The sequence below is a fragment of the Onychomys torridus genome, chromosome 10 (assembly GCF_903995425.1).
Source record: "Onychomys torridus chromosome 10, mOncTor1.1, whole genome shotgun sequence".
NCBI classification, from domain to species: domain Eukaryota; kingdom Metazoa; phylum Chordata; class Mammalia; order Rodentia; family Cricetidae; genus Onychomys; species Onychomys torridus.
The window spans coordinates 37,751,679-37,779,204 of NC_050452.1; the positions used below are offsets into that span (position 1 = coordinate 37,751,679).

At 43.1% G+C, this 27,526-nt stretch overlaps 1 protein-coding gene across 1 annotated transcript; it reads right to left on the reverse strand.

The window, feature by feature from the left end:
* Positions 1-5,397: 5,397 nt before the first annotated feature.
* Positions 5,398-25,185, reverse strand: Nipal1 (NIPA like domain containing 1). The gene is made up of 6 exons (XM_036201627.1): positions 25,131-25,185; positions 14,929-15,195; positions 12,343-12,399; positions 9,717-9,807; positions 6,793-6,953; positions 5,398-6,119 (listed from the first exon to the last, which is right to left on the reverse strand). Exons 1-6 carry the CDS (start codon positions 25,174-25,176, stop codon positions 5,491-5,493), a joined length of 1,251 nt encoding a protein of 416 aa, XP_036057520.1. The 5' UTR covers positions 25,177-25,185; the 3' UTR covers positions 5,398-5,490.
* Between the last annotated feature and the right edge of the window lie 2,341 nt (positions 25,186-27,526).

Here is a 27,526-nt window from a genome sequence, read left to right on the forward strand (position 1 = left end):
ACTTTATTTTTTGAGACAGGAACTCTCACTGAACCTGGCACTTGCGTATTTAGCTAGACTGGCTAAGCGGTGATACTCAGGAACCCTGTCTGCTTCCTCAGTGCGGGGATTACAGGTGTGCCACTGGTCTGGCTTTTTCCAGATGTTAGCGATCCAAACAGGTCCTCATGATTGTACAGCACATACTTTACCGACAAAGCTGTCCTTTAAGGTTATGGACAAAGTGTTGCTGTTTTGCACACACACACACACACACACACACACACACACACTGCTCTGGAAGACTGAAGTCTGTGAAGCTTCGCTGCAGACACAGTGTTCCTGCACACAGACACTGCTGCCCAGTTCTCTCACAGATCTACATTCCACAGACTAGGTGTTTGGTGGGTTAGGAAGCTTGCATGCTGGGAGCCTCATTCGGGCCCTGACTGGGCGAGTTAAGGCACAGCACATTACACTCTTTTATTTATAAAATAGAGGAAAGAAAGGGTATGGAACACAGTAAGAGAGAGGGTTTTTTTTAAAAAATAAGATCTGTATTGACAGATAATTCACATAGTATACAATTTTCCTTTTTGCACAATTTGATAGACTTTAGTCCATCATCCTCATAGGCCCATGACATCATCACCACTTCCTGTTTTAGAACATCACTGTCTTCAATTTCTTCCTTCCTTCCTTCCTTCCTTCCTTCCTTCCTTCCTTCTTTTCTTTCTTTCTTCCTTCCTTCCTTCCTTCCTTCCTTTCCTTCTTTCTTTCTTTCTTTCTTTCTTTATGCCGAATGCCATTTATTGAAGGAGGGAGAGGTCTTAAATACAGACTTTCAGTACAATGGGAGAACCCTGGAGGGCAGAAGTTCACTACCGATGTTTACAATCTTGCATCTAAGCTGTTAATGCCCAATATGCTGGATACACAGAGAAGGAACTTCCGTTAAGCATTCAGGAGGGTGGAACCCACCAGGGAATTAGCATAGGGAGGATATCAAGGTCAAGGTCAGCAAGCAAGGCAACAGTTACTCAAAACAGGGGCCAGGGCCCTACAGGTGCCCCCTTTTACTAAAAAATGAGCTTCTGACTTAGGTTGTGTGGGATGTCAGCAGGTCACCTTACCTGTCATGGAGACGCCTGCTCAGGCCACACAGGCACTCTGTCTTAGGTTGGTGAGCACCCCCCAGGCATTACCCATCTCTGAATACTCATTATCATACAGGCTCATTCCTGTGAGAGCTGCAGAGTTAACTGTTGCCAAAGATCTCTAAGTGGCTCTGGGCTTGCAATCTGTGTGTTTGACACAGAAAAGACCAACAGAAGTCCTAACCCACCCATAGCCAGTAGGCCAAAGGCAACTGAGCCATTCCCTTCCTTAATGAGCCTTACTGCAAATTGGAGTCCTTGTAAGATGGTATCCCAAAAGCAAATGGAACTTGAGTTTGTAAATTTATAACTATCAAAGCCAATTGAAATGTATATAACTATTGATTTAAATTTGTCATGCCCAATAGAATGAAAGATCAACTAACTGTGGTAGCTACTTTTGCTGCCAGGGTCTCCACTGTGCTAGCTGTAGTAACCAGTTATGAAATGGCAATCCCAGAAACAGTAGTAGCAGTGGTTGTCACTGTTATAACAGCAACAATGGCAGCAGTGATGTCAAATTCTCTTCTGGAGCATGTGGGCATCCACTGGCATGGACACAACTCCAGGAACATGAACCACCAAGGCCCATTTTTCTTGATCCCAGCACGACTTAAGCTGGCAGCTCTGCAAAAGAACAACTGAGAACCATAAAGAAAAAACAGGCAGCTCACAAGGAGCAGAACTAATGGTCTCATAATAGCTACATTCAGGCTCACAAATTTTAAGGTATCTTTAAAAAGGGTTAAATGAATTTTAGGAGGCCAATAAATGTTGCACAGACCTGAAAAGTAGGTACTACTCCAGCTTGAATAGGATTGTGAAAATGAGACAGAGGTTTTGTTTTGTACCTCAGACAATTCCTTTGAGTTAGAAACAATTGAGGGAGCTGTTCTCAGCCCGAGTTGGAGTCCATTACAGTTACATTGTCTTAGGTGTCAGCTGTCTGGAGACGTCAAGGTACACAAGAGGGCATGTGTGGGTAAGTACTGTGCCATTTTGTATAAGGGACTTGAGCTGCGATCTGGAGCTAACACAGATACTGATGGGCAGCTGTTGCCCCTTCTTTGTCTGTCTGTCTGCCTGCCTGCCTGCATGTCTGTCTCTTTGTTTTTTGAGACTGGGTTTGAGACTTAGCTGTCCTGGAACTCACTCATTAGACCAGGTTGGCCTCGAACTCACAGAAATCCACCTACCTCTGCCTTCCATGTGCTGGGATTAAAGGCATGAGTCACCATGCCCAGCTCCTTTTTCTATTTTAAGTTATTGAGCTGGAGGAGATTTCATTATATTAAGTGCTTTGAATTGCTATTTTGTTTAATAAAATTGTTGAAGGATAAGAAAGTTTCTTTCATCCAGGTGCCAAGTCTGCTCTGGCAGATGGTGTGGTAGAGTTTGCCCCCACCAGATGTCCATGGTAAAGAAAAGATAATGTGAGCTCCTGTGCAGGGCTGGCCCTAAACTTCAGAACTTTCTTTGAAGTCCAAAACAAAATGGGAATAACTCTTAATGTCTGTAACTCAGCACCAAAAAGCACAGTACAACCACATCATTTTATTGGAAATATACAGAAACATTACAAATTTATAAACTATCTAAAATGAATAGTATAAGCATTTGAAAAATATAAACTTTCACAAACACAGTTTATCAAAAATACTCAAGAACATTCAACATATTCATATGACGCCTCCCCCTCCCCCACAAAGCTTTGGAAGGTGAAAGTGACATTTGGTTTGGCCTCACTGGTTTTATCATTCCCCTACCCCTCATACTGAGGACCAAACCCAAGGCCTTGTGTGCATGCTGATGGAGCATTGTGCTGCTGAGCTACATTCCCCACTCCAAGAAAAATATTTTTGTAGGAATGGTTTTATATCATAATATAAGAGAGTGGACAATGATGAGTTTGCCTTCCCTTGAACTGTTTAAAATGAATAATATGACCAAAACTGAGGAAAGATGAGAGATTCATGAAATCTTGTGCTCAGTGGTCCTCCTCTTTCTAGTAAGAAGAATGTGAGGATTAGAATGTTGAGTCAATGAGAATTAACTTTAGCGAGGTGCCTGTTATTTACTGGGCATGATATAGAAAGCTTTCATGTATGTGAATTAGTATTTTCCTTTTTTAGAAATAAGTGTTAATTTAATCCAATGTAGCTACATCTAAAGAATTTTATGGATATCTTTTATTCAGGACTAGAAATAGAATCATTGACATAACAGGGAAATTATCAATCAAAAAATAAAGCTGTTTTCTTTACATATGTATTGATATTCACCAAAGAAATCCTGCCTATGTGATGACAAGGTGTGTACACTCAAATGCAGAGTTGGGACAAGCAGTTCAAATGACCCAGAGTGAATTTAGGGGCACAGCTTACTCTTCCTTATGCAGAATCTTACTTGAGAAAGGTTCAGTTTTGATGTTAGATTTATAGTCACATTTTAATTTCCAGAGCATTTTGCCAATATTTCATTGTTTCTCTACATATGACAACTCATTAAATCTCTCAATCTTCCTCCTGGGCATATATGTCACCACCAGCTCATTTTCCAACCCAGGACACACCAATTCTTGTGTTCCAGGAACCTTTGACCTGTGTACAATGTACTAAGGGCAAAACTTGACAGCTAAGGTGTCAAGTAACAAGCAACATTTAATAAACATCTTAAAGTTAAAATCAGTAGAATGGAGAACTGCCACAACCTGAGGCAAGATGTCAAGAGAGATGATCGATATCCTCATCAAGAAGATACCTTGGAGGACCCAGCAGAGATCTTAAAGCTAAAAAAGAAAACCAGTAAAAGAATTTGTACAAGTTTCAAACACACTATCATTTCAGAGGATAATTTTCTACAAACTTGTATTCACAGCTTATATATCTGATACACAAAGTGAGTCAGTGACGGATAGTAAACATGTATTTGACTTGAGGTATCAACTCATGGAATGCCCATGGCTTATCAGCTTCCACAAACATACAGTGCAGTTAACTGCCCTCAACAGTAACCCCCACTGAAGACTCTAAGAGCAGGACTCTAGAATGAGTCAGAGAAATCAAATGCAAAATTTTAATGAGCAAAAGACACTTCCTGTAGTATGTCTGGGGTCTTAACACTTGGTTTATAGGAATTTCTTTCTCCCTACACACTTACTTATTAATGAGCTGAATTGGAAAGCATGGCCAAGATGAATTCAATTGGCAAGAAAATGCATCCATAACTCAAATCAACAATAGGCTGTGCCCATTTTGAAAATTTAGAAACTGTTCATAATTTTCTTAATAAAGACGAAAGTGGGAAGTTTTAAAAGAACATTAGGACATCATAAAGAATCTGTTAGCTGTTTTCAGTTTTAGAAGACCTACCTTTTAGAGATAAGACATTTGAGAAAAATTGAAGCACATTTTAAAATGTCACCTTGTGGAGTTGCTTTACAGAGACCTCTATGTCAATGAGAAGAAACCTATGGAATAATAATTTTCGGAAAGAAGTTGGTGCAGTAGTGCACACCTGTAACCCAGCACTCTGGGTGTGGAAGCAGGAGAGTTGTGATGAGTTCGGGACCAGCCTGCGTCATATAGCAAGAGCTTGTCTGAAAAATAAACAAACCCAAAGAAAACATCCAAACTCCAAACACCAAAAAAAAAAAAAAAAAAAAAAAAAAGAAAAAAAAAAAAGGAAGGAAGAAAGAAAAAGGAACAAATTGACTATTGTAAGTCATTGTAGAGCTACATTCACTTGGGTCTTCCAGAAAACACATTTTTTTTTTCTTATTTCAGCCAGGTCTGTGTTAATAGAATCTCTGACACAGTCATTTGTGTGTGTTTGGGGAAAAGAAAAAAATGTATGTGTCATGTACATTTTAGGCCACTATGTTCTTTCATATTTTGCCCATCTGCTGTCTAGTTTTTAAAGGTGTTTGCAGGTGAGAGGACAAAGCACCAGTCTTCCCATTTCTTAGTTTTAATAGCTTGAGATTATGACTCATCAGAGACCACTTAGTCAGAACCCAGTTAACTTGATCTGCCAATCACATTGAGTCCATGACTAGGCAGCAGGGAAGTGAAGCGCCACCCAGCAGTGCCAAACTAGAAGAATTATCCAGAGACAAATATAAGCCTTTGACTTCTTTTGTGCTCAGGGTCTGTTTCAATGGTGTAAAATACATAATAGAAATACGCGAATCTTCTAAAAGAAGATCAAACTTGATTTTCCAATTTGGCGGTCAGAACAAAGGCTTTTGTCTTGGCCTCCCACCCAGAGTGTTTGTACAGTGTTAAATATGCTAACATACAAACAGACCTTCCAAGAGCAAGTGTTGTTTGTCTCCAGGAGTCTTGGTTGAAGTTCAAAGTTTATGGAGACTTTGGTCATCAGTCCTGCTAAACAGGGTGACATCATCATCATACACCGCGGCTGCACAATCTACATTCTCTAATAAAACATAACTGTTCTGACTGCCGTTTGGAGAAAGGCCCTCCTTCTTAGCAGTGGATGTGAGCTCACTCCAGGTGATGTCAGTGTTTTTAAAGGCATGTAGGAGGAAGATGCCATTGATGATGGTGAAGAACCCACTCAGGGTACCAATGATATCTCTGGCTTTCATGCCATACCACTCCTGGAACAAGATGGCAGAGCATGTCACCACCATGGATGTGAAGAACACGTAATAAATGGGAGTCACCAGAGAGGTGTTGAAAGTGTCCAGGGCTTTGTTGAGATAGTTAACCTGTGTCATTATGGAAAGTATAAGCACAGCCAACAGGATGAAGACCAGGGGATCCTTGTAAACAGGCTTCCACTCTAGCAGTTCCTTGATGGCAATGCCCAAGCCCTTGGCAGAAGAAACCGAAAACGCTCCTATCAAAGAACAGATTGCGATGTAGACCAGTATATTAGTCTGTCCTTTCTTGGGCGCCACGATCACAATCAGCACCAAGGAGATCACAGAGACGATCACAGCAAAAGAAATGAAGCCTGTTAGGAGGAGAAAGAATTAGGCTTCAGGGGATGCTGATAGGACCAAACCTTCCCAAGGTACCATTAGTCATCAATTTCAAAGAGCCGGAATTTAGAACACGTGAAGAGTTGAATAAATACCACTCAGCTCCTTAGTGATTCATAGAGCAACTCACAAACATATCATTTGAATCTCCACAATATCACTACAAGGCTGGCCAGGTGTAGCATTTTATATTTTTATTTAAGGAAGAGGGGCAGGGATTTGGGTTCATCAGAAATCTTTTGTCTCCATTTGCCTCATCTCTTTCTGTTGCTGTGTGGCAAGGACACACAGCCACAAAAACAAACTGTTAACTTCTTAGAAGAAGTCATAATGAACAACTCTCACCGTGGCTTACAGCCCACAGCAACCTTGTAGGACACCTTCAGTGTCAACACCAACTTCCTTTGTTGATGGGCATGGTAGAGCATGGGTAATGTCAGTACTCAGGAGGTTGACAAAGAGGACTGTAAGTTCAAGGCCATCCTGGGCTCTATAGCGAGGTCCTATCTCAACAAACCAAACCAAACCATACCAAGCCAAAACTCATCACTTGATGAGAAAAAGAGGCAGTGACATCAGTGGGTGTATGTCTTCCTTTTTTTAGTTTTGTTTGGTTTTGTTTGTTTTGAAGGCTGAACCACTGACCTGGATCTCTCAATTTCATTTCCATGTCACGCAAAGTAGTGACTTCTTCCTCTTGGGGGGCATGGATAACCATCACAGTTGACCCCAATATACTTAAAATGCAGCCTATTTTCCCGTGAATGTTCAAGTGCTCGTTTAAAAAATAGGAGGACAATATTGCGCTGTTGAGAGAGGAAAAAACATCAAATCAACACCATTCAGTTACCCTTTGATTCCACCACAGTTGAGAGGTCACACTGTGGCACGCACAGAGCCAACTAGAATGTGCTGTGTGACACTGGAAAGCCTTAAATGCATACTTCAGCAATGATGGTTAAGCAGCCATAGTTTACTACTTGTATAGTTCGGGAGATATTGTAGACGTTATGCTCCTGTTGTTTCCCCATTGCCTCTTAGAGCTGAATTAGCTTTCAAGTCAACTCCTGTAAAGTAACTGCAAAGAAAAGTATTTTATAGCTCACTGGCAAAAGTGAGCATTCCTTATCTGAAACGCTTAGCTTCTGAAATGTTTCCACGGTAGGTGTTTTGGCTGTGGCTTATTTGCATGTATGAGAGCTCTTAGGGAGAGAACCTGGGCTTAAATAGAAGACTCATCTGTGCGTCGTGTAGACTTGACAGGCTCAAGGAAATTTTACTCAATATGTTTGGTATGCTCACGTTTTGACTGCAGTCTGTTACATGTTAGGAATTACAGGTAAGGAATTTTTTTACTTATGGCATCCTATGCAGGTTCAGAATGTTTCCCATAGAGGATCACCTTGGCTTTGAGTTTTGAATCAGGGACGGCCAACCTGTACATTTAGAATATAAGCGACCACGATGTTTCAAAGACTTACATCCTAGGCTGGGGAGATGGGTCATTCAGTAAAGTGCATGCTGCATGAGAATGAACATCTGAGTTTTATGACCAAGATTCTTGTGAAAAACCCAGTGTGGTTGTACATAGTTTTCAAACCCCAGAGCTGAGGAGATAGAGATTAACGGATTGGGGGCTTGCTGTCCAGTTAACCTATTTGTCAAGCTCCAGGTCAGTGAGAGACCTTGTCTCAACATAAAAGGTGTACAGTGCCTGAGAAATGACACCTGAGGCTGTCCTTTGGCCTTCATTTTACACACGCACACGTGCACACACATGCACGCACGCATGCATGCAAACTCTTCTACACACACAGAAGATAGAAAGATGTATACCTAGCTAGCAGGCACTCTGTTCAGAGTTGGTACATAACTAACACATACCTGTACAACCATCCAGATTTTCAAACAGTAAAACATTTTCTTCTGTCCATCCCTGCCTGGATATTTCCGCCCATCTAAAGCTCCCAATGCTTTGCTTGTCATGGCTTGCTTTCAAAATGCTCAAGGTTGGCACTGCCATAGATACCAGAGTAGGACATCCTGCTGCTACACCAGGAGGCTCTCTGAGGCTTCTGCTCACCAGCCTTCTTTCTTACCATTTTCAATAAATGGTGCCCTTTGACCTCAAGACATTTACGAGGCGCTTTCTCAGAGTTGCCCTCTCGTGGTCACTTGGGGGACTGCAGCCCCAGTGAAAACTTGTCTTAAGTCTTCAGACAAGCTTTATACACATTAACTCATTTAAATCTCTCAATTCTATAAAGGCTGAAAGAAGAAGTAGACAGGCCTCGTCAGACTATTTCTACTAGATACTGATAATTTACAGACTCCAAAAAGACAAAGACAACAAAATGGTAGCCAAGGCACACAAAGAGTTCACAGCTCATGGACCACATTCACCTGAATGCTATTACAGCCCAACTCAGAAAAGTCAGACCCATTGTGCTGGTTGGTTTTGTTAACTTGTCACAAACTAGAGTTGTCTGAGGAGAGGGAGCCTCAGTTGCGGAGTTGCCTCCATCAGACTGATCTGTAGGCTTTTCTTGATTAATGATTGATGTGGAGGGCCCAGCCCGCTAGGAGTGTTGTAACCTTGGACAGGTGTTCCTGAGTTGTAGAAGAAAACAAGCTGAGCGAGTTGTGGGGAGCAAGTCAGTAAGTAGTGTCTCTGCAGTGTTTCTACTTTCGGCTCCTGCCCTGACTCCATCCCTGACCTCCCTCAGTGGGAGACTAGATATCAACTGAAGTCCTCTCCTCCCCCAGCTGATTTTGGTAATGCTTTTATGACAGCAACAGATCAAACTAGGGCATCCACATCCTATAAAGCAGGAAATCCTACCATAGGGTACCTAACACAGGTACCCAGCAGGCAATGATAGGATTGTAGCAAGAGTTGAAATTTAGCTTAAACATGATGTATGCCTTTAAAGCCTTCTGATAACCGTTGTCATTAATCTATGTCATTTAACTATGGCAACAAGAAAAATTCAAAGGAGTTTCACAGTTTACTCAGGTGAGCAGTATAAAACACACCAAAAACCCTTTGGCTAGGCTTCACTAAATCATCACAAATAGAATTTGCAATTACCTTGTCAGTAGAGAGTCAAGCTCTCCTGTCAGGTTTTCCTTTCTTTCTTTTCTTTTTCTTTTTCTTTTTCTTGTTTCTTACTAAAAGCATGGCAATGTTGATCCTGTTTCTCTTTCTCTTTTTTTTTTTTGTAGCTTTCTCAAATTATTATTATTTTTTTTCAAGAGGCAAGATTAGTTTTTTTTCTTTTCTGGGGATCAAACTCAAGGCCGTTTGCATCTTAGCAATTCTTAGCCCATTAAATAATCTTTTATTATATTATAAATGACTTGTCTCTAAGCTCTCAGGCATCCCAGACATTACTTAAGACTGTCTGAGCTTTGAGAGCTCAGGTTGCATTTTTTTTGTTGTTGTTGGTTTTGTGTGTGTTTGTGCACATGCATGTAAAGTGATTTCTTAGCAGAATACTTCTCATGGTTCAAGTGTGCTGATGACAGTGAACTAGCCACAGGAGCCAAGCTCTCTGTTGTTCACCTACCTTATGAGAACACTCAGAGCCCCCAGGGGGGTGATCAAGGTAGCAGGTGCAAATGCATAGGCCGCAAAATTCGCGGCCTCTCCAGCTCCCACTGGAAAGCAAGCAGAAATATGAGTAGATGGGATAACGTCTTCATCAGGGAAGCTAAGCAAATGACTTATGATAGCAGCAGACTTCTATCTCAATGACACTGAGACCTACCTGAAGGCAATGACTGAACTTCTTGGAGCCTGTGGGAAGGAATGCTGTCAGGAGATACGGAGCTACTGTAGTTGCCTGGACACAGCAACTGACAACGCTGAGGAAATGAAGGTACTTAGTACATGATTTTCAACTAAGACTTGAGCTACTTGTCTGTTGAAAACATATTTGGAATCCAGCAGCTTTGGAGTAAGTTGAGAATGACTGAATTTGCAATTTAGCCACGGCAGTAACATCAGGCATCTCATACAATGAGAAGGGCTTATAGGGATCAGGCGTCTGGGTGGCAGATAGCCAGTTATCCCCACCCCAGGCCCACGGCAGGACTCTCGGAATTGGAGAGGACCTACAAGCAAGTGATGTCATCTCAGGAGCTCAAGAAGATCCAAGTAGCTGTTGAAAGTGCTAAGGACGGATGTCTGAATGTAATGTTATCTGAGAAACTTGAGATCTGCACTGGGTAGTGTGAGCAAATGACTTCCAGAGTGAGGGAAATTGCCCCAAGAGCTGGCTTTTGTGTGAAAGCCAGTCTATTCTCAGAGACTGCAGTGGGATACTTCTCCAGGAAGTGTAGTATTCCACGCTGTCCAACTGTGTCAAGTAAACACATAGGGAAGAAAGGGAACAGCAACGTATACTCTATTTCTTTGTCTATTTCGCTACCACACTCAAACTGTAGGAGTACCCAGCGTTAGAACACATAAAAAAAAAGATCTGAATTGTTGTGGAAATTACTTTAACTGTGTAAATGTGTGTTGCATTTGTTTATGCTGCAGAATATTGCTTTTAACTATGTAGAGATATGTTACGTTTGTTTATGCTGTGGAATATTACTTTAACTATGTAAAGATACGTTACATTTGTTTATTCTGCATTTAACCATGTAAGGATGTGTATTTCATTATGTAAAGATGTGTTGCATCGGTTTCACCTTGCCTGCCTAAGGCACCTGATTGGTCTAATAAAGAGCTGAGTGGCCCATAGCTAGGCAGAGAGGGAGAGGTGGGGCTGGCAGGCAGAGAGAATGAATGGACGGAGAAATCTAGGCTGGAGGGAAAAAAAGAGGCTCAGAAGAGGAGAAAGAGGAGAAAGAGGAGTTGCCAGGGGCCAGCCACCTAGACACTCAGACAGCCACAGAGTAAGAAGGAAAGAAAGACATATAGAGTAAAGAAAAGCAAAAAGCCCTGAGGCAAAAGGTAGATAAAGAGAAACTGGTTAATTTAAGTTAAAAGAGCTAGTCAGAAATGAGCCTAAGCTAGGCCGAGCATTCAAAACCAATAATAAGTCTCTGTGTCATGATTTGGGAGCTGGTTGGTGGCCCAAAAGAAAAAGCCTGGTACATTAAATTTACAGAGCAATAAGGAGACTGCTCTTCTTAAAAGGGTCGAGGCAGCCTTTTCAGACTATTCAACTGCGTCTGATGCCTTTATATTGTTTAGAGTTTCTATTTTTATAGATGTTGTTCCAGGCAAATCTGAACTTCATATGCTGACAGCCAGATAGCACCTCTAAAGTATCTTTTCATCTGTACTATCACGAGCTTTTTTGCTTGGTATACATGACATTGGAAATGTAGCCATACACATTATCCCAGTATCAACAGCCAAAGAATCCTTAATGAATCCATGTTTGGTCCTGATAAGGAAGATGCACCCATTTCCAAGAGATTGTGCAGCCAGCATAGACACAAAGTCGAGTTAAGAACTCAGAAGAAGGCTGAGAGGTGGTGGTGGTGCACGCCTTTAATCCCAGGGCTTGAGAGGCAGAGGCAGGCGGATCTGTGTGAGTTCAAAGCCAGCCTGGTCTACAAAGAGAGTTCCAGGACAGCCAAGACTGTTACACAGAGAAACCCTGTCTCGACCCTCCCCTGCCCCCCAAAACAAAACAAAAACCTTAGAAGAAGGGCTGGAGAGATGGCTCAGAGGTTAAGAGCACTGGCTGCTCTCCCAGAGGATCCACCAGAGGACCTAGGTTCAATTCTGCCACCCACGTAGGGGTTCATAATTATCTGTAACTCCAGTTCTCCGGATCTGATGCTCTCTTCCGGCCTCCTCATGTACTACATGCACATGGTGCACAGAGAAATGCAGGCAAAACAGGCATACACTTAATATATAAATAAATAAAACAGGCATACACTTAATTTATAAATAAATAATTTAAAAAATCAGAAGATACAGAAGGGAAGGTATTTCTCAGTTCTCATGGGAAATAGGAGACGTTTGTGATAAAATATATTTGAAACACTAACTTCTTCCTCTGCATTGTGTGAAAAGCACAGAGCATGTGTCAGAGGAGGGAAAACAACCTGTACATAGTTACGTAGACAATATGCCACGTCACCACAGTCATTTCCACACATAGTTCCATTCTCCACAGGAGGGAAGAGTAGTTGAGTCTGAAAACTCCTGAGTTTCATACTTACTTGATAGAAGTCCTGCCCACCACACCCATTCCTTGAGGTAAGAATGTCCACCTTGCCCTGGAAAATACCAAGAGAACAAAAATCAGGTCCTCTCCTCAGGAGAGAAGGGCAGAAGAGCTGACTCCTGGAAAGGTGTCGAGCATGCTGGAAAAGGCTAGGCTTCTGGTCACCTTGGCAACTGTCCTCTCTGAGGACACTTACTTGGTCCCTCCCAAGGTCTTTTCAAGCTTTCTGGTACCCTGACTGCCGAGAAAGTTCCTTTGACTTGTATAAAATTTTATTATCGTCAGGGTCACTAATGATGTCAGTAGGGCAATACAGGCATGGGCATTATAAATTCTGAATTCTTTATTTCAGCCATAGTTAAAATTAAAACCCAAACCATAACTTGTGAACAACACTGGTCCTAGTGGGAAGAAGATATTTGATACAGGATCTTTTGAAGCTTTGGATGAGTCAATTAAAGAAGAACTGGTGGGCTCTGCTGCTCCTTCACCTTGCCAGACTGAAAGACAAAAGGTTTTTCTGAAGCTGCCTAGAGTCATCTCCCCATGACCATCACCACTGCCCCGAGTCACTGCTAACATGTTAGCTATAGAGAATGGAATTTTCTCAATTGTGACACTTCCTGACTTTGGCCTGGATGACTTTGTTATAATTAAACTAAGAGGATATATATAAACAGTAAAGGTGATCTTGCAAAGCAGTTTCTTATGCCTCTTTAGTATTGTCTCCTTATAAAATGTACTAACGGCTAAACAGGAATCATCCCATCACACTGGATGTCTGCACCTCTCATCTGTGCTTGTTACTTGAGTGCTTGGCCTATTTTGTTAGGTGTGGTGGTTTGAAAGAGAATGGCCCCCAAAGGGAGTGGCACTGTTAAATGTGGGTTGTTGAAAAAGGTGTGACCTTTTTGGAGGAAGTGTGTCACTGTGGGGGTGGGCTCTGTGGTCTCTTTTGTTCAAGTTTTCTTCAGTGTAACAGTCAGTCGACTTCCTGTTGCCTGCAAGATGTAGGACTCTCAGCTCCAGCCCCACATCTGCCTGCACGCCACCATGTTGCCATCATGATGATAATGGACCGAACCTCTGAAACTGTAAGCCACCCCAATTAAATGCTTTCTTTTTAAGAGTTGCCGTGGTCATGGTGTCTCTTCACAGCAATAAAACCCTAACTAAAACATTAGGGTATGTATCTTTTTCTTGTCTGCAACTGTTCTTTATATATTAGGAATTTTATAACCCTGTGTCATATATTTAATAGTCTTCCATATCATCTGATTGTTTAGTGTCAAGTAAGTTATTTCCAAATAGGATGTCTGTGTGTGGCCTATTTTATCCACTCAGAGAATTATTATTCTTCTCCACTCAGAGAATCTCTTAAGTTACATAGAATATAGTCTTCCTTTACACAGAATAGATTCATGCTTAAGAAGGCTTTCTTTGGGGTTAAAAGTTATTTCAAGTTCAAAGAATCTGGAGTGTATTTTGCAGAATGGTAAAAAGTAGAACTCTCACATTTTCCCCCTCTACTTTTTCCCAATTTGTCTCAATATTTTTAGTTGAATAATTCATTTTTCTTCACTGGTCTGAAATATGACTTTTTAAAATTACATATTAGCTTCTATATGTAATATGTTCTGTGGGAAATTCACTCTGACATTTTCCCCAGGGTACTCTTAAGGAAGGAGAAATGAGAAATATTTAGATAGAAATATAGAGGGGAGAGAGAAACAGATTGAAATGCAGGACAGTCTCAGGAGGGCCTGGATCCTTATCCACCGGCCCTCACTGTCTCTTCTAAAGGGCTTTTAAATAGGAATTTGAAGGAATGGATCGAAGACCTCCCCAAGCACAGTCAAATGCAGACCCTTCTAATCACCTAGTAACCGCACGTGGTCAAGCAATCTTCTAATGCAGCTCTGCTGGGTAAAGCAAACTCAGCTCTCACTAGGAACCTTTGTGGGCCTCCACATTGTTCTACCTGGACATTTTCAACAATCCCTTACCATTTGTTTTAATTCCAGTACCAAACTGTTTTCATTGAGACCCAAATATAGTATATTTTCTGATGGAACAAAGCTCCTCTCTCACCGCTCCTTTAGAAACTTGTTTACATAATTTACAGTCATTTTTTTTCCATAGTGACCCAGGAAAAATATTTAAGTTTTGTGTGCTGTTATAGTTCATGGAAATGAATATAAAGCGTGGCTAATGCAATCAAACAGGCTCATTAGCATCTGGAATGTCACTATAAACAGCAGTATAATTCTACCACTACTCATTCATTGACTCCACAAATATTTGGTGGGTGCTAACCACTGCTGAGTACATGGTTTATGACTCTGCTACCAGTAAACAAGTAAACCTGATGACTAAAATGAGGCAATGAAGGAAACTGATTCAATGACAGAAATTGAGGGAGGCTGTTCTAGGAAGATGGACTACGACAGAATCCTGAGCCATGAGTCAGCTAGATGAAAGGCAGGGGTAGAGTGTTCTGGGCAAAGGGAAAAGCTCTTTGGGTAGAGAGGAATGTGCTCCACGTCGAGTGGAGACTTTGCCTGTTGAGTGCGTCTCTTACCTGCTCTAGTGATGCCCTTGTTGGCCAGCTGCAAGAGACCCTTCTTTTTGAGTATGAAACTTGAGCCAATAAAAACACTGGAGCTGATGGCCAGTGCCAGGCCCCCATAGAGACTGTATTTGTTTTCGATATTTGCAGAAATGCTGAAGTTGGTGATAGTGGAACTCAGGTTTGTGTAGAGGGCAGGATAAGACGGCAGCTGTGACACGCTTGTGATCTCACAGGAAGCCTGGGAAGAGTTCGAACAGACCAGAGACAGCACGTGACCTGGTAAAAAAGAGGAGGAGGAAGAGATATTAAAAATGCAAGGGAGCTGAGTTACAACTTATTCCTTTCCACAAAAGAGAGGCTTGAGTGGATGGAAACACATTTTTACTGGAAGCAGGGAACTCCCTAAGAGGTGGTACATGGGCCTATATACACTTTCTTTCCTTCTTCCTTCCTTCCTTCCTTCCTTCCTTCCTTCCTTCCTTCCTTCCTCCCTTCCTTCCTTCCTTTCTTTCTCCTTTTTTTTCTTTTGAGGCAGGGTTTCTCTGTTTAGTTCTGGCTGTCCTGGAACTCACTCAGTAGACCAGGCTAGCCTTCAAGTCAGAGATCTGCCTGCCTCTGCCTCCCAAGTACAGGGATTGGTGCTGGAGTTTAAGGCATGGGCCACCACAGCTCAGCCCTATAGACACTTTCAATATAGCTTGCAAACATTCTTGAAATGATTTAAACATTGCTTAGTTGTCATTGTTCGAAGATGAGAGATTTCACGTGAAAATCCAGGATCCTCTGATCAACTGAACAGCGTGGCATCATGTGGATCTTGGTTGCAGTAAGGAAGCAGCCTGGGGTTGGGGATTTAGCTCAGTGGTAGAGTGCTTGCCTAGCAAGCGCAAGGCCCTGGGTTTGATCCTCAGCTCAAAAAAAAAAAAAAAAAAAGGAATCAGCCTGTTGGAAGGGTGAGTGCTTTTGTAGACCCGACTTGTGCTCCACAGTTTACCACAGCCCAGCCCACCCCCATCCACCCCCTTCTTTCTCATAATCAGACTGTTTCTCAGAAAGCAGGGCTTATGACATCGAAGTGTGGATAGAGAAGGCTGTGGCGATGCCACTGGCCTAGAAACTAACCCATTATAGGAAATTTAGCTGAGCCATTTGTGGGTTATGAACTGTGCATTCCAGAAAAGGCATTAAACTTTAATTTTTGCATGCCACTTTGCCCAAAGAAAATCATTTTTCAGTTTAACTAATTCACTTTCTCCTGAATGAAACAGAATTTTGTGGGAAAGTGAATTAAACATCAGTAGGCTTTAAAAAGAGTAAGATTGAAGTAAGAATGCAAACCCACAGGAACAGACCATTCTGTGCATTGGGATTTTTAGGCTAAGCCCTGAAACATGAAATGTAAACATTTTACACAATATGAGAAACTTCTAACAGTCTGTCACTTGAACACATTCTGAGTCAAAACTCTTAAATATTTCAAGGAAATTACATTGGTAGAATGTTTTAGCAGAGGCAAGTGGATCTCTGTGAGTTCGAGGACAGCCTGGGCTACAGAGTGAGTTCCAGGAAAAGGCGCAAAGCTACACAGAGAAACCCTGTCTTGAAATATCAAAAAAAAAAAAAAAAAAAGTATTTTAAAAGAACAACTACAAATGTTCTAAGTATCGGGGATTCAGTATTCTCCCAGTGGGCATCCCATCTCAACCCAAGACGTGAGCTGTGCATTGGGTGTGAGCTGGGTGTGGTGGCACACTCGTGTAATTTGGGCACTTGGGAGTTCGGCTCACAGTTTTGGGGCCGGCCTGGATTATAGGAGGGACAACGAACAAAATAAAACAAAAAACAAAATAGTCAACCAAAGAAACAACAAACCGCAAGCAAACGGGAAGTGAGCAGGGAACATTTTTGCTGGTTACAGTTCTAATGGCGTTCATTCCCGAGAAAACAACATTGAACGTAACTTCCCAATGAACACATTCCTGTCCTTCAATCTGCAGCTAACAAGCTAACATAACCATTCCGGAGCTTCATCCATGAGGTCAGGGTGGGCGGACCTCATTCCAGCACAACAATGTGCCTTCTAAGCTGACGGAGCAAAACCAGTTCCTACACTTCCTATGGGACAGCGGTGCCAAGGGAACGCAAATCATGTTTGGTTGCATTTTCCAAGTTCTCTGTGGAAGATGAGAAGGCTGGGGGTTTATGGCAGGAGAAATAATAAAAATCTTGCTCAGTTACTGACCTCAGAACTTTAGTCATTTTATGCTTTGGGAGTGTATTCAGGGAGGAAAGCCCACAGAGGCTGTGACTGAAGGAGGGAGAGAGAAGATGTGGGTGTGGATGTGCCCAGGGCACCATGTGTGGGTAGAGAGCCTGGAGGATTTTAGAGGATTCAAAGCTATCTCTAATCAGAGTAGGCGTCTTAAGATCCCAGGACACACAGTCATTCATTATTCAAGGAGTTGAATCTAGACTTTACTCAACACTGAAAGTCTATAAAAGTCACTGAAAAATTGTAATAGACCCTGCCAGTCACTTTGAAAGTGACTCTAAAATGTACACCACCAGAGAGCTTGCTCAGTTTCTTTGATGTTATTTTTAAAAAATTAAGTAAAAATTAGTTAGGAGATGTGTGTCATTTGTTAAAAATAATACTCAAACTTTGTCAATGAATCAACCACATAATTTAAGAAATAAAATGTTACTCTGTATAGGTGACACCTATCCTGGACTCTCTTTTACATTTCTCTCCTTAATATGGTGATTTCCTTGCTACAGTGCCAAAGATGTGTAACTGCAAATGGCCCAGCCATGTAACCCAAGGCGACCGTTTTCTTTCAGAAAATTATAAATATGTAAGTAAAGCTAGTAAGATCTAAATGTTCACACAAAGGCGAAATGCTTTCATCTCTCAAAACTCTGTCTCTAGAGAACATTTAATTGTACAGTTTATGACAAGCTAGCTGATTTCTAGAAAGTCTATGGTTGGGCAAAGCTACATTTGAACTTGAGAATCACAGCCATGCATTCCCAGGTTGAGATAGCCTTGTCTGCCCATCTAGTTTTCTGTGTTGATTAGTCACTCCTTAGCCTTCCCATTGTTGGCATAGAGTTCTTCCCCTGGTGTGGTTTGGATGTTAAATGTCCATGAAAAGCCTCATCCCCAGGGCAGTACAATGGAGAGACAGCAGTACTGCCAGAGGTGGGCTCTAGGGGGGGGCTCTTGAGTCACTGGAGGTGTGGCCTATTATGAAACTCTTCTCTCATTTTTTTTTCCCTCCTCCCATGATGAGGTGGGCAGTTTTCTCCTGCCATAGGCTCCCGCTGTGGTGTGCTGCCTCACTACAGCTCCAGAGCAATGGGATAAAAAGTCCCAGGCTGGAACTTGCAATATGATGCGACGCAATGTGTTATTCCTCTTTATAAACTGCTTCTCTCCGTTGATTATCTCTGCCACTGATATTGAGAGCTCAGCAGAGGTGACATGGATTCAAGCCTCAGCTTCCTTACCATCCCCTCACTATCTCTTCTTCCCTCAGAGGTCTCATACATTCCAGGTTGGCTTTGAACTTGCTATGTAAGCAAGAGTGACCACCAACTTCTGGTTCTCCTATATCCACCTTCCAAATGATGAGATTACAGGCATGCACCATCACACCTGGTTTATGTGGTGTCTGGGACCAAGCCCAGGGCTGTGTGTGTATTTGGCAAGTACTCCACCAAAGGAGCAACATCCTTAGCCTGAGTTTACTCTCTTGCACATCTGTAACTGTCAGAGCTGCTGCTGGCCTTTTGGCCTGAGTCCCACTCATGAAGAAAACACAAAGAAGGCCTGAGTCCCAGGCAGATACGCAGCCTGAATGAAGCAGGAAGCCAGTCTGGTCCACCCTCAGTTGACTTGCAGACACATCTGCATGTAGAGTCCAGCTCCCCATCTCGATGGTGTAGAAAATCCTAATGAAATCTTTCTGTCCACTACAGTTCACTCTCCAGACCTGAGCCACTGCCAACCAGAAGCAACCTTCCTTGCTTGATCTCACTGACTCTACCATAGTGTTCCATCCCAATTATAACAAAGCCTCAATTCCTACCAACCCTAAAATTGAAAACTTCATACGCTGTGGAACTTGCTCACCTCGGATCCTGTATTGCATGGCTCTCCCTCCCACCCATTCCAAGCACAAGAAATACCTTTACTCACTCATCCAATTTTTTTAATTGTCTTTTAGCTGCCATGAATCTTTCAGAAGCTGGGGGTACAGCAGAGAATGTAATACAAGACATTCTCACTGTCTTGTATTCTAATGGGAAAGAGAGAAAAATGAACTGTGCAATATGTTGAAACGCCAAGAAAAGCAATAAAGGTGCACACATATGTGTATTTTAAAAACAAGATTGGGTAGAAAACTCTGCTACATGTAAAAGCAGAAACCGGAGACAGAGTATGTGTGGAGGGGTAAAGGGAGTGTATAGTAGCTGGGTGGAGTGACAGACTGGAGGGAGATGCAAGGAGATGTGGTCTCAGGGCGGTTAGGGCAAGTTCTGGTGAACTGAGCCGCTGGAAAAGACGGTCCCACCCTGTCGTTCCTCTTTCAAAGAATAAGTGCACCTGCCCTACAGTCCACAGACTCGTGGGCCCGCTTCCTCTGTCTGTTGAACCTTACTAGGTCCAGCTGTCTCCTCTTTAGCTGTTTTAGACTAGTTCCTTTTCACTTTACAGCTTTTATAGTGGCTACTATCTAGCCCATTCCAGAGGGCTGGCACACACAGCCAGCAGCTTCTGGGCACTGAAATGCCTCCTCCTAGGTTTGCAGGGATAGCTCTCTGCAGTCCCAATCCAAAGAAACTTTCAATTCCCTCTCAGCAAACTATCCTACTTAATGCTCCCAACCAATCACACTTCTTCTCACAGCTTATGTTTTTGTAACATTTTGCAGATCCATACAGTTATGGATTTGCTCCAACAAACAGCTGTTGAACCTGTACCGCTCAATATGCCGTGCATAGCCATCATTTGTTCACACGCAGTCAGTTCCCCTGTGAATGGTGAGGCAGGTCAACAGGGCTGGCGAACAAGCTGCTGCTCTTGCCGAGCAGATGACTTTAGTGAAACAAGCAAACATGGATAAATGGAGGAGACAGACAGGAAGGATCAATCCTTAAACTGATTCGGAACAGAGTAAAGGCTGGACATGAATGAGAACAAACTTGGAACACAATGAGAAAGAACAGCACACATCTGGACGTCACTTCACAGCAGACAGATGTATATGTTAACTCTCATGCAGCTGAGGAAGATGCCCATTATTTCATTTAAGAAAACAGAATTGAGCGAGGAGGGTGTAGCCCACCAAAGGCACATGCTTGCCTGGCATGGGGAGACCTTAGGTTTAATCCCCAAGCACTTCAAACAAAAATCAATTGCAATGAAAAAAAAAAAAAAAACCAAAGCAGCAGATGAGAAGACGTCACTGGTTTAAAACCTCTATCTTGAAACAAGGTCTTCTTCAAGCGGCCTGTGGGAGGGCCATGTCACAGGACTGCTGACCCTTCGGTTTCCATAATGAGCAGGGGCTGTTCTCACACTTCACCATCAATAAGAAAGGTCACTCAGTTGCTAAGGGTTAAATCCTCGTGCAGGCAGGGAAAGGGGGAGGCGAGAGGCAGCCAGCATGGTGGTGCCTGCCTTTAACCTCAGGACTCAAAGACAGAGGCAGGTGAATCTCTAAATTCAAGGTCAATCTGGTCCACACTTTGAGTTCCAAGCCAACCAAAAACTATGTAGTGAGACCCTGTCTCAAAAACACTAAAAATGAATAACTGAATAAATAAATAATTTGTAATGAAAATGCAGGAAAGGAACTTGAGGAACATTCCAGTAACCTTGCATGCATGTTAAGGATTTTAAAACAATCACTTATAGTTTATGCTAAAGATCAGGCTCAATAATGGACACCACTGTTTTCTAAACAACTTTTAATGGCGAGTTTTATTTTGTTTTTAAGTAGTGCTTAATTTTGGCCCTTAGGAAATCTGAAGGACTTAGGGAAAACAAAACAAAACAAAAAACCCTTGTCTTAGTTTTCTTTTTAAGATATGGAGGAAATTTCTTTCAGAGCATTTGATAAGCAGTTATATTTTATACAGAAAATCAAATTGTCTTAATAAAAACTGATCATATGATGGGTTTTGAGAAATGCCTGTCACTTGTACTTTTTTTTGACAGAGTAATGTGTAGAAATTCTGAGACCACATCACATCTCGGGACCATGGGATGGGTAGGGCACCTTGTTAGTTCCAGCTGGAATAACCAAGTAGAGCCTGTGTTGATGTCTAAACAGCAGTTACTTCCTACAGCCCTGGAGGCTACAAGTTGGAAGTCAGCCTGGCCTCATGGTTGGGCTCCTGGTGACAGCCTCCTCTTCTCTGTAGGGTGAGATTTTGGGCACTACAGACTGGACATCCATCATCCAAAAATCCCAAACACTACAAAACATGAGGCTTTTGAGCACTCATAGGACATTAGTGGAAAATTCTACATCAGGAAACTCAGTTTTATCTAAAAAATTATTCAAAAAATAATTGTATACAATTACCCTCAGAAAACATGTATGATTTTTATAGGAAATGTGTGTGAACTTAATTTTTAGACTTGGGTCCCATTCCCATGAGACATCTCATTATGTATATGTAAATATTTCTCCAATCCCAAAATGTCTGAAATCGGAAATACTTCTGATTCTAAGCATTTTGAATGAAGGATGCTTAGGCTGTAATCTCCTGCGTGAAGGCCTTGGCCCTATGACTAGTTCTCTCCCAACGCCCCCAGGCCTCAGTCTTGCCATAGTGGAACAAGGGCTGCGATGTAAAACAGGAAGGTGCCCTGTCAAGTGAGATACAGCCTAAATAACACCAGGGGTGGCTTAATACTGGCTCTGAAGCCATACTAAATTCTCCAGTTCAGGGCTGCAGAGATGGCTCAGAGGTTAAGAGCACTGGCTGCTCTTCCAAAGGTCCTGTTTTCTGAATTGGAGTTCAATTCCCAGCAACCACATGGTGGCTCACAACCATCTATAAAGAGATCTGGAGCCCTCTTTTGGTGTGCAGGCAGACATGCATACAGAACACTGCATACATAATAATAAATAAATCTTTAAAAAAAATCTCAGCTGGGCGGTGGTGGCACATGCCTGTAATCCCAGCACTCGGGAGGCAGAGGCAGGTGTATATCCATGAGTTCGAGGCCAGCCTGGTCGACAGAGCTAGTCCAGGACAGGCTCCAAAGCTACAGAGAAACTCTGTCGAAAAACCAATAAATAAATAAATAAATAAATAAATAAATAAATAAATAAATAAATAATTTTCTAGTTCAGTTTCTGTATCTGTAAAATAGAAAATAAAACTACAGAATTTAGTTTTGCATGAGTGAATGGATATGTTTTATATGAATGTTTTGACTTTTCAAGATTATATAGATATCAATATGGAAGCAGAAGAGGAAGATACAGCCAGTTCTCCAAGAGACACAATTCCTCAATTGCCTATTCTTACAATCTTTAAGTTATTATTATTATTATTTTTATCTCAAGTATGTGGGTGTTTTGCCTGCATGTTGATCTGTGCGCTCCATACATGCCTGGTAGCCTCAGAAGGAAGAAGAAGGGGTTAGATCCCCTGGAAGTGGAGTTATAGAGGAGAGTGAACTGCCTTGTAGATGCTGCAATCAAAATCAAGCCTTCCGAAAGAGCCCTCAGTAGGCTTGACCACTGAGCCTTCGCTCTAGCTCCTGATCCCCTCTTCTTAAAACCAAAGATATTCAGGTCGGGAAGACAGAAAGCATCAACTCTAAACACCTCACAGGCATTTTCCTCTTGTCTAGCTGTAGCCTGGAAAAGTGGCTCACTCCACGAAAGAAAACTTTGAAAAACCCAGATTCCTCTCTGCCTAAAAGCTTGCTTTTCCAACCCCAAGTCAGCTAAGAGCTCCTCAGATATGAGAATGTATTGATGCCCTTTGGGTAGTCAAGCGTTTCTATCCTCTAGGCCATCATAACATCACCTTCATAGCCCCTGACACAAAATACTTATGAAGTTGGAATGTCCCAGGGAATGGCTGTAGTTTTTGTATTCTATTTTCATGGGGCCACATGTCCATTGTTAATAAAACTCTATTGGCTGTTGAACTTGATTAGAGCTCTGTTAGAACACTACAAACAGCGCTGAAAACCAAATGATAAAAAATTCTTTATATGTATTTAAATTTGTTTTTTTAGTTTGAAGTAATTTGGGGTTATAAATTTGAAGTATTCAGTCATGATTTAAAAATTGAAATCAAAGCACTACTGTAACTTTTTCTTTGCGGGCATCTAATGGAACTACTTTATTTTCAGACTCTATGATTGGCTCGTCATTTGGTCTAGGGTCTGGGCCACCCAGTCTGCAAACCCACCCACATCTTCAGCGCATTAGCTCTTGGACTTTGCTACCACGGTAGGTACATTATCGGGTCATTTGCTTCTTGGGAACTGCCTGTCACTAGGGTAGTAAACTGCATGGGAGTTCTAGAGTCAAGGGCCAGACTGATGACAATCCTTTCCTAGGACTTAGACCAGTGCTTGGCTCACAGAACCCTTGTTTATCACCTCAAATGAATCAGCGAGAGAAACAGACTCCATCTAAGCCCCAACAGGCACTGCCCTGTGGGTTTCCTGTGTTATTACACCTGCACCTATTTGACTGTGAACAATAAGATCTCTTGACACTTCAGAGATAAAGAAAGAGCCAGAGGACTCAGGCTGAAGCCTAGTCTTCTCATACTCCTGAAAACACAGGTTAAACTCATCCTTCTTTCCCAGCAACTTCCCTCAGAATTAATCATAAAGGTGAAACAGAGCTCCGGTATCTCTTGTTGCTACTAAATGCATGTGTAAAGCTGGAAAAATATCCAGAGGTCAAATGAGTGGGTGCAATCTACTTACAGATCCCTGAACAAACAAGGGCAGGGTGCATTAGTGCCGAAATGCCTTTGTGGCTTCAGAGTTATTCAGAAAGGGGACTAACTACAACATGGCTGTCTAGGAAATAACCCTAGATTCAGCTGCCTTAGGGACCACCAATCTCATTTTGGGGAGAGTGTGTGAGTTGTTGCGGCCTTCTTTTACATGCTCCTCCCTTTCTCACTGGCTGTGTGTTGATGAGTTCCTCCCTCTCTTTCTCCACTTCCTCCTCTCTCTGTCCTCCTATAATTAAGCTATACACAGGAGAAGACGAGAGGAAAGGATACTAAGGATGTTGCCCGGAACTTCTGAAAGGGGCGGTTTGTACTAGACAGCTCTCTGCCCTCCATCTCTGAGTCATTGGCAAGAAGTTTAGAAATGGCCTTTGCCCTGACACTGTAAAAAATGATAATTTCATTTGCAATGCACACTTCCCAAGGCTGCCTCACTCCTTTCCCCTGTTTTCATCCCAGTTCACGCTCACCTTCTGTGTTGAGACCGCCGGAAGCCCAGCGGATGTGTGAACATCTGGCAGAGAGGGGAAGGGCCCAGGGATTGATTTTACAGGGCAAGATGGGGGCTGTAAATCCCAGCGCGGTCCGCAGGAAGAATTTACAAAAGGGCACGCCCAGTTCCCTGTTTGAGTAGTCTCTCTAGTCATCCTCCTAGCTCGGGTGAGAGATGTTTCATTCCGAAGGCAGAGCAGCCACGCCTAGCACCCGCCCGGCTGTACTGAAGACCCAGGCGCAGTCCGCGAAGGGCGCAGCATGGGAGGCCCGCGGGATCCCCGGCGTGCCCTCTGCCCGGCAGGTGGCGTGGACTACGGACTCTGGAATTGAGGCTGAGTCAGAGGAAACTTCCTCCCCGACCAAACCCGGGAGTTTGCGCTTAGCATCCCGAATTTCCCCGCCACACATTGAGCACTACGTAACTGACAAGGGCCCGTCCGGAGACCAAGTAGGTGTCCGGTCTGTCCTGCTTCCCATTTGGGCTCACCCCAAGAGCCTGGAGTGTGATGGGCACAGCTCAGTATTTACTGTCCGGCTGGTGGGACAGCCGACTGAAAGGCGGGAACCCCGAATGACGAGGGGACCGCGTTAAGAACCCGCACATTTTCTTCGGATCTAGTTGTATCTTGAGACCGCGCATGTGGATTCCCAGAGACTTTGATGGTGATAGGTATCCCCACTCTCCCGCCACCAGGCCTGACACTCACCTTCTCGGCAGGGCTCCCCGGGCGGCAGCCTCAGCTGACCCCCCATGGCCTGGGGACCGGGCTTCCTCCGCCCTGGCACTAGTTTTCTCACGCACCTGTACCCCGGGACCCACGGCGGAGCTTCGGAGTGCGCTCAGAGTGTGCGCTGGCTCCTCCCTCGTGGCAGCCTCAGCCAATGAGAGTGGCTGGGTGTGGCATCGGAGCGATGCCACGCCCCCTGCCCTGTAGTTGGAGGCTCATGCTCCGCCCATGGACTGCCGGCGTGGCTCTTTCGGTGGTGGCCTGGGTGGGCCTGGGGCTGCGTGAGTGTGCAGGCCAGAAACACCTGTTCCAGAAGGCTTATGAGGTCACAGCGTGGATGCTGCCGAAGCCACTCCCGGAGTTTACTGGAGTAGAATCTGTGCTGAGGTGCCCCCTTCTGGCTGTCCAGGAGCCGACGATTTTGTGCTAGCTGGCATCTGTGGGTCCTGCCCATGTGTGGGAGTCTTCCATTACTGGCTTTTGTGGCACAGGGCCCTGGCTACAGGACTTCTGCGCTGAATCCATGCTAAAGTTTTCTCGCCTACCTGTTTTCAACCAGCAGGTATCTACCTCTCCACACACTCAACTCTCTTATCCCCATGCCCAGTCATATAGATGTGTGAAATAGGCTTTTTTTTTTTTTTTTTTTTTTTGGTTTTTGTTGTTGTTGTTTTTCGAGACAGAGTTTCTCTGTGTAGCTTTGCGCCTTTCCTGGAACTCGCTTTGGAGACCAGGCTGGCCTCGAACTCACAGAGATCCGCCTGCCTCTGCCTCCCGAGTGCTGGGATTAAAGGCATGCACCACCACCGCCCCACATGAAATAAGCTTTTAAGGGAACATCAATGCCCAAACTTAGGAGATCTGTGCCCACACCGAGGTTTATGGTATTCTAGCTGTGCGTTACATAGCGTATAGGCACATACATGAATCGACTTATTACAGTGCGCAGTTTATTAACTCCGGTTTGCAGATGACAGATTCAAGGTAAAGAATGTGGTGGAATAACTATCGGGGACTAAGGGGGTCCAGCCCCTTAATAGTCCCCTCCCAGGGTCTAAAAAGGAAAGGTCCAAGCTAAAATTGTGTAAAACTATTACTTAGTGTCCACCTGACCTAGGCAGTGTCCCCTTCTTGAATTTACCTTAACTCAGGAGACTTGCATGTGGGCTGCTATCACTGTTAGTCCTTGAAAGTTGGGCGCCCACCTGGGTGGTGTTTCCTGTAGTCCTTGAAAGTGGCTAAGGGAGATAGATATCTGATTCCAGAGAAAGCCTTTCCTGAGGCTGTTCTCCAAATTCCTGGAATGTGTATGTCCAGAGAGTGATCAGTCCACACTATTGCCCTTCTTAGGGAAAAGTCAATTGGGAAAACTATGAAGGCACACATGATTTTCATAACAGAATACAGCTGATATATAACAAGCCAAGTAACACCAAAAACTCTTTGGAATTTGGCTTCCTCTGGAGGAATTCCCTGATTCCTCCAGGTAGTGACTTTGCCATAACTAGCAGAGTTCTTATGATATATTCCTGCGGCCCACAGCAAATAACCTAGTCACGAGGTATTTATACCTCAAGAAATGGGCACACTTCCTGCTGAAACTTTCAGCTGGAGGAGCCGGGAGTGTGCATACATGTGGGGTGCTTTTGTGCTCTGGCACTAAAACTGTACTCCTATCCACTCTCCTCCCCTTTACTCTAAGGTGTTCTTGAACAGCTATTAACTTTATTGCCTAAGAGTTTCACTGCAGAGATTCAGCTTGCTTTTCTTGTTTTCGGGCTTATGAGACAAGACTTAAATCCAAATTAGTCAATAATCCAAGGTGCATACTTGTTACGTGGGTATGACTTGTGGAAAGAACGGGGTGGGGACGGGAACAAGCGAAAGTGGCAAGGATGATTTAAGACACTTTTGGATTGGGAGCTTTGTAAGTTAGACATCTATTTAAATATTTTCTTTGGCCATCAGAGTTGAAGTTGTGTCTTCATCTTAAATTGGCAATGATAATAAATCATTATCAGGCACTTATATCAGGTACTTGCTACTATTTAACAAACATCAGTTACTATGTGGCAAAAACTATCCTAAGCACTTTATAAAAATTGGTTTAATTCATATGAAAACTGTTCAAGATGATAGATGTTGCTATTCTCTGCTTTATGCTTGATACCTTCACTTGAAAATGTTCCCTTGAGATGCATTATTTTTCTTTGTTTGCAAACGTATGCACACATGTGTATGCAGGTGCACATGTCTGTGTGTCTATGGAAGCCAGAAGGTGATACCAAGTGTTTTGCTGAATTGCTCTTCCCTTTATTTCCTTGAAATGGGTTGTTACTGAACCTGGAGACAGCCTAGTCAGCAAGTCCCAGAAA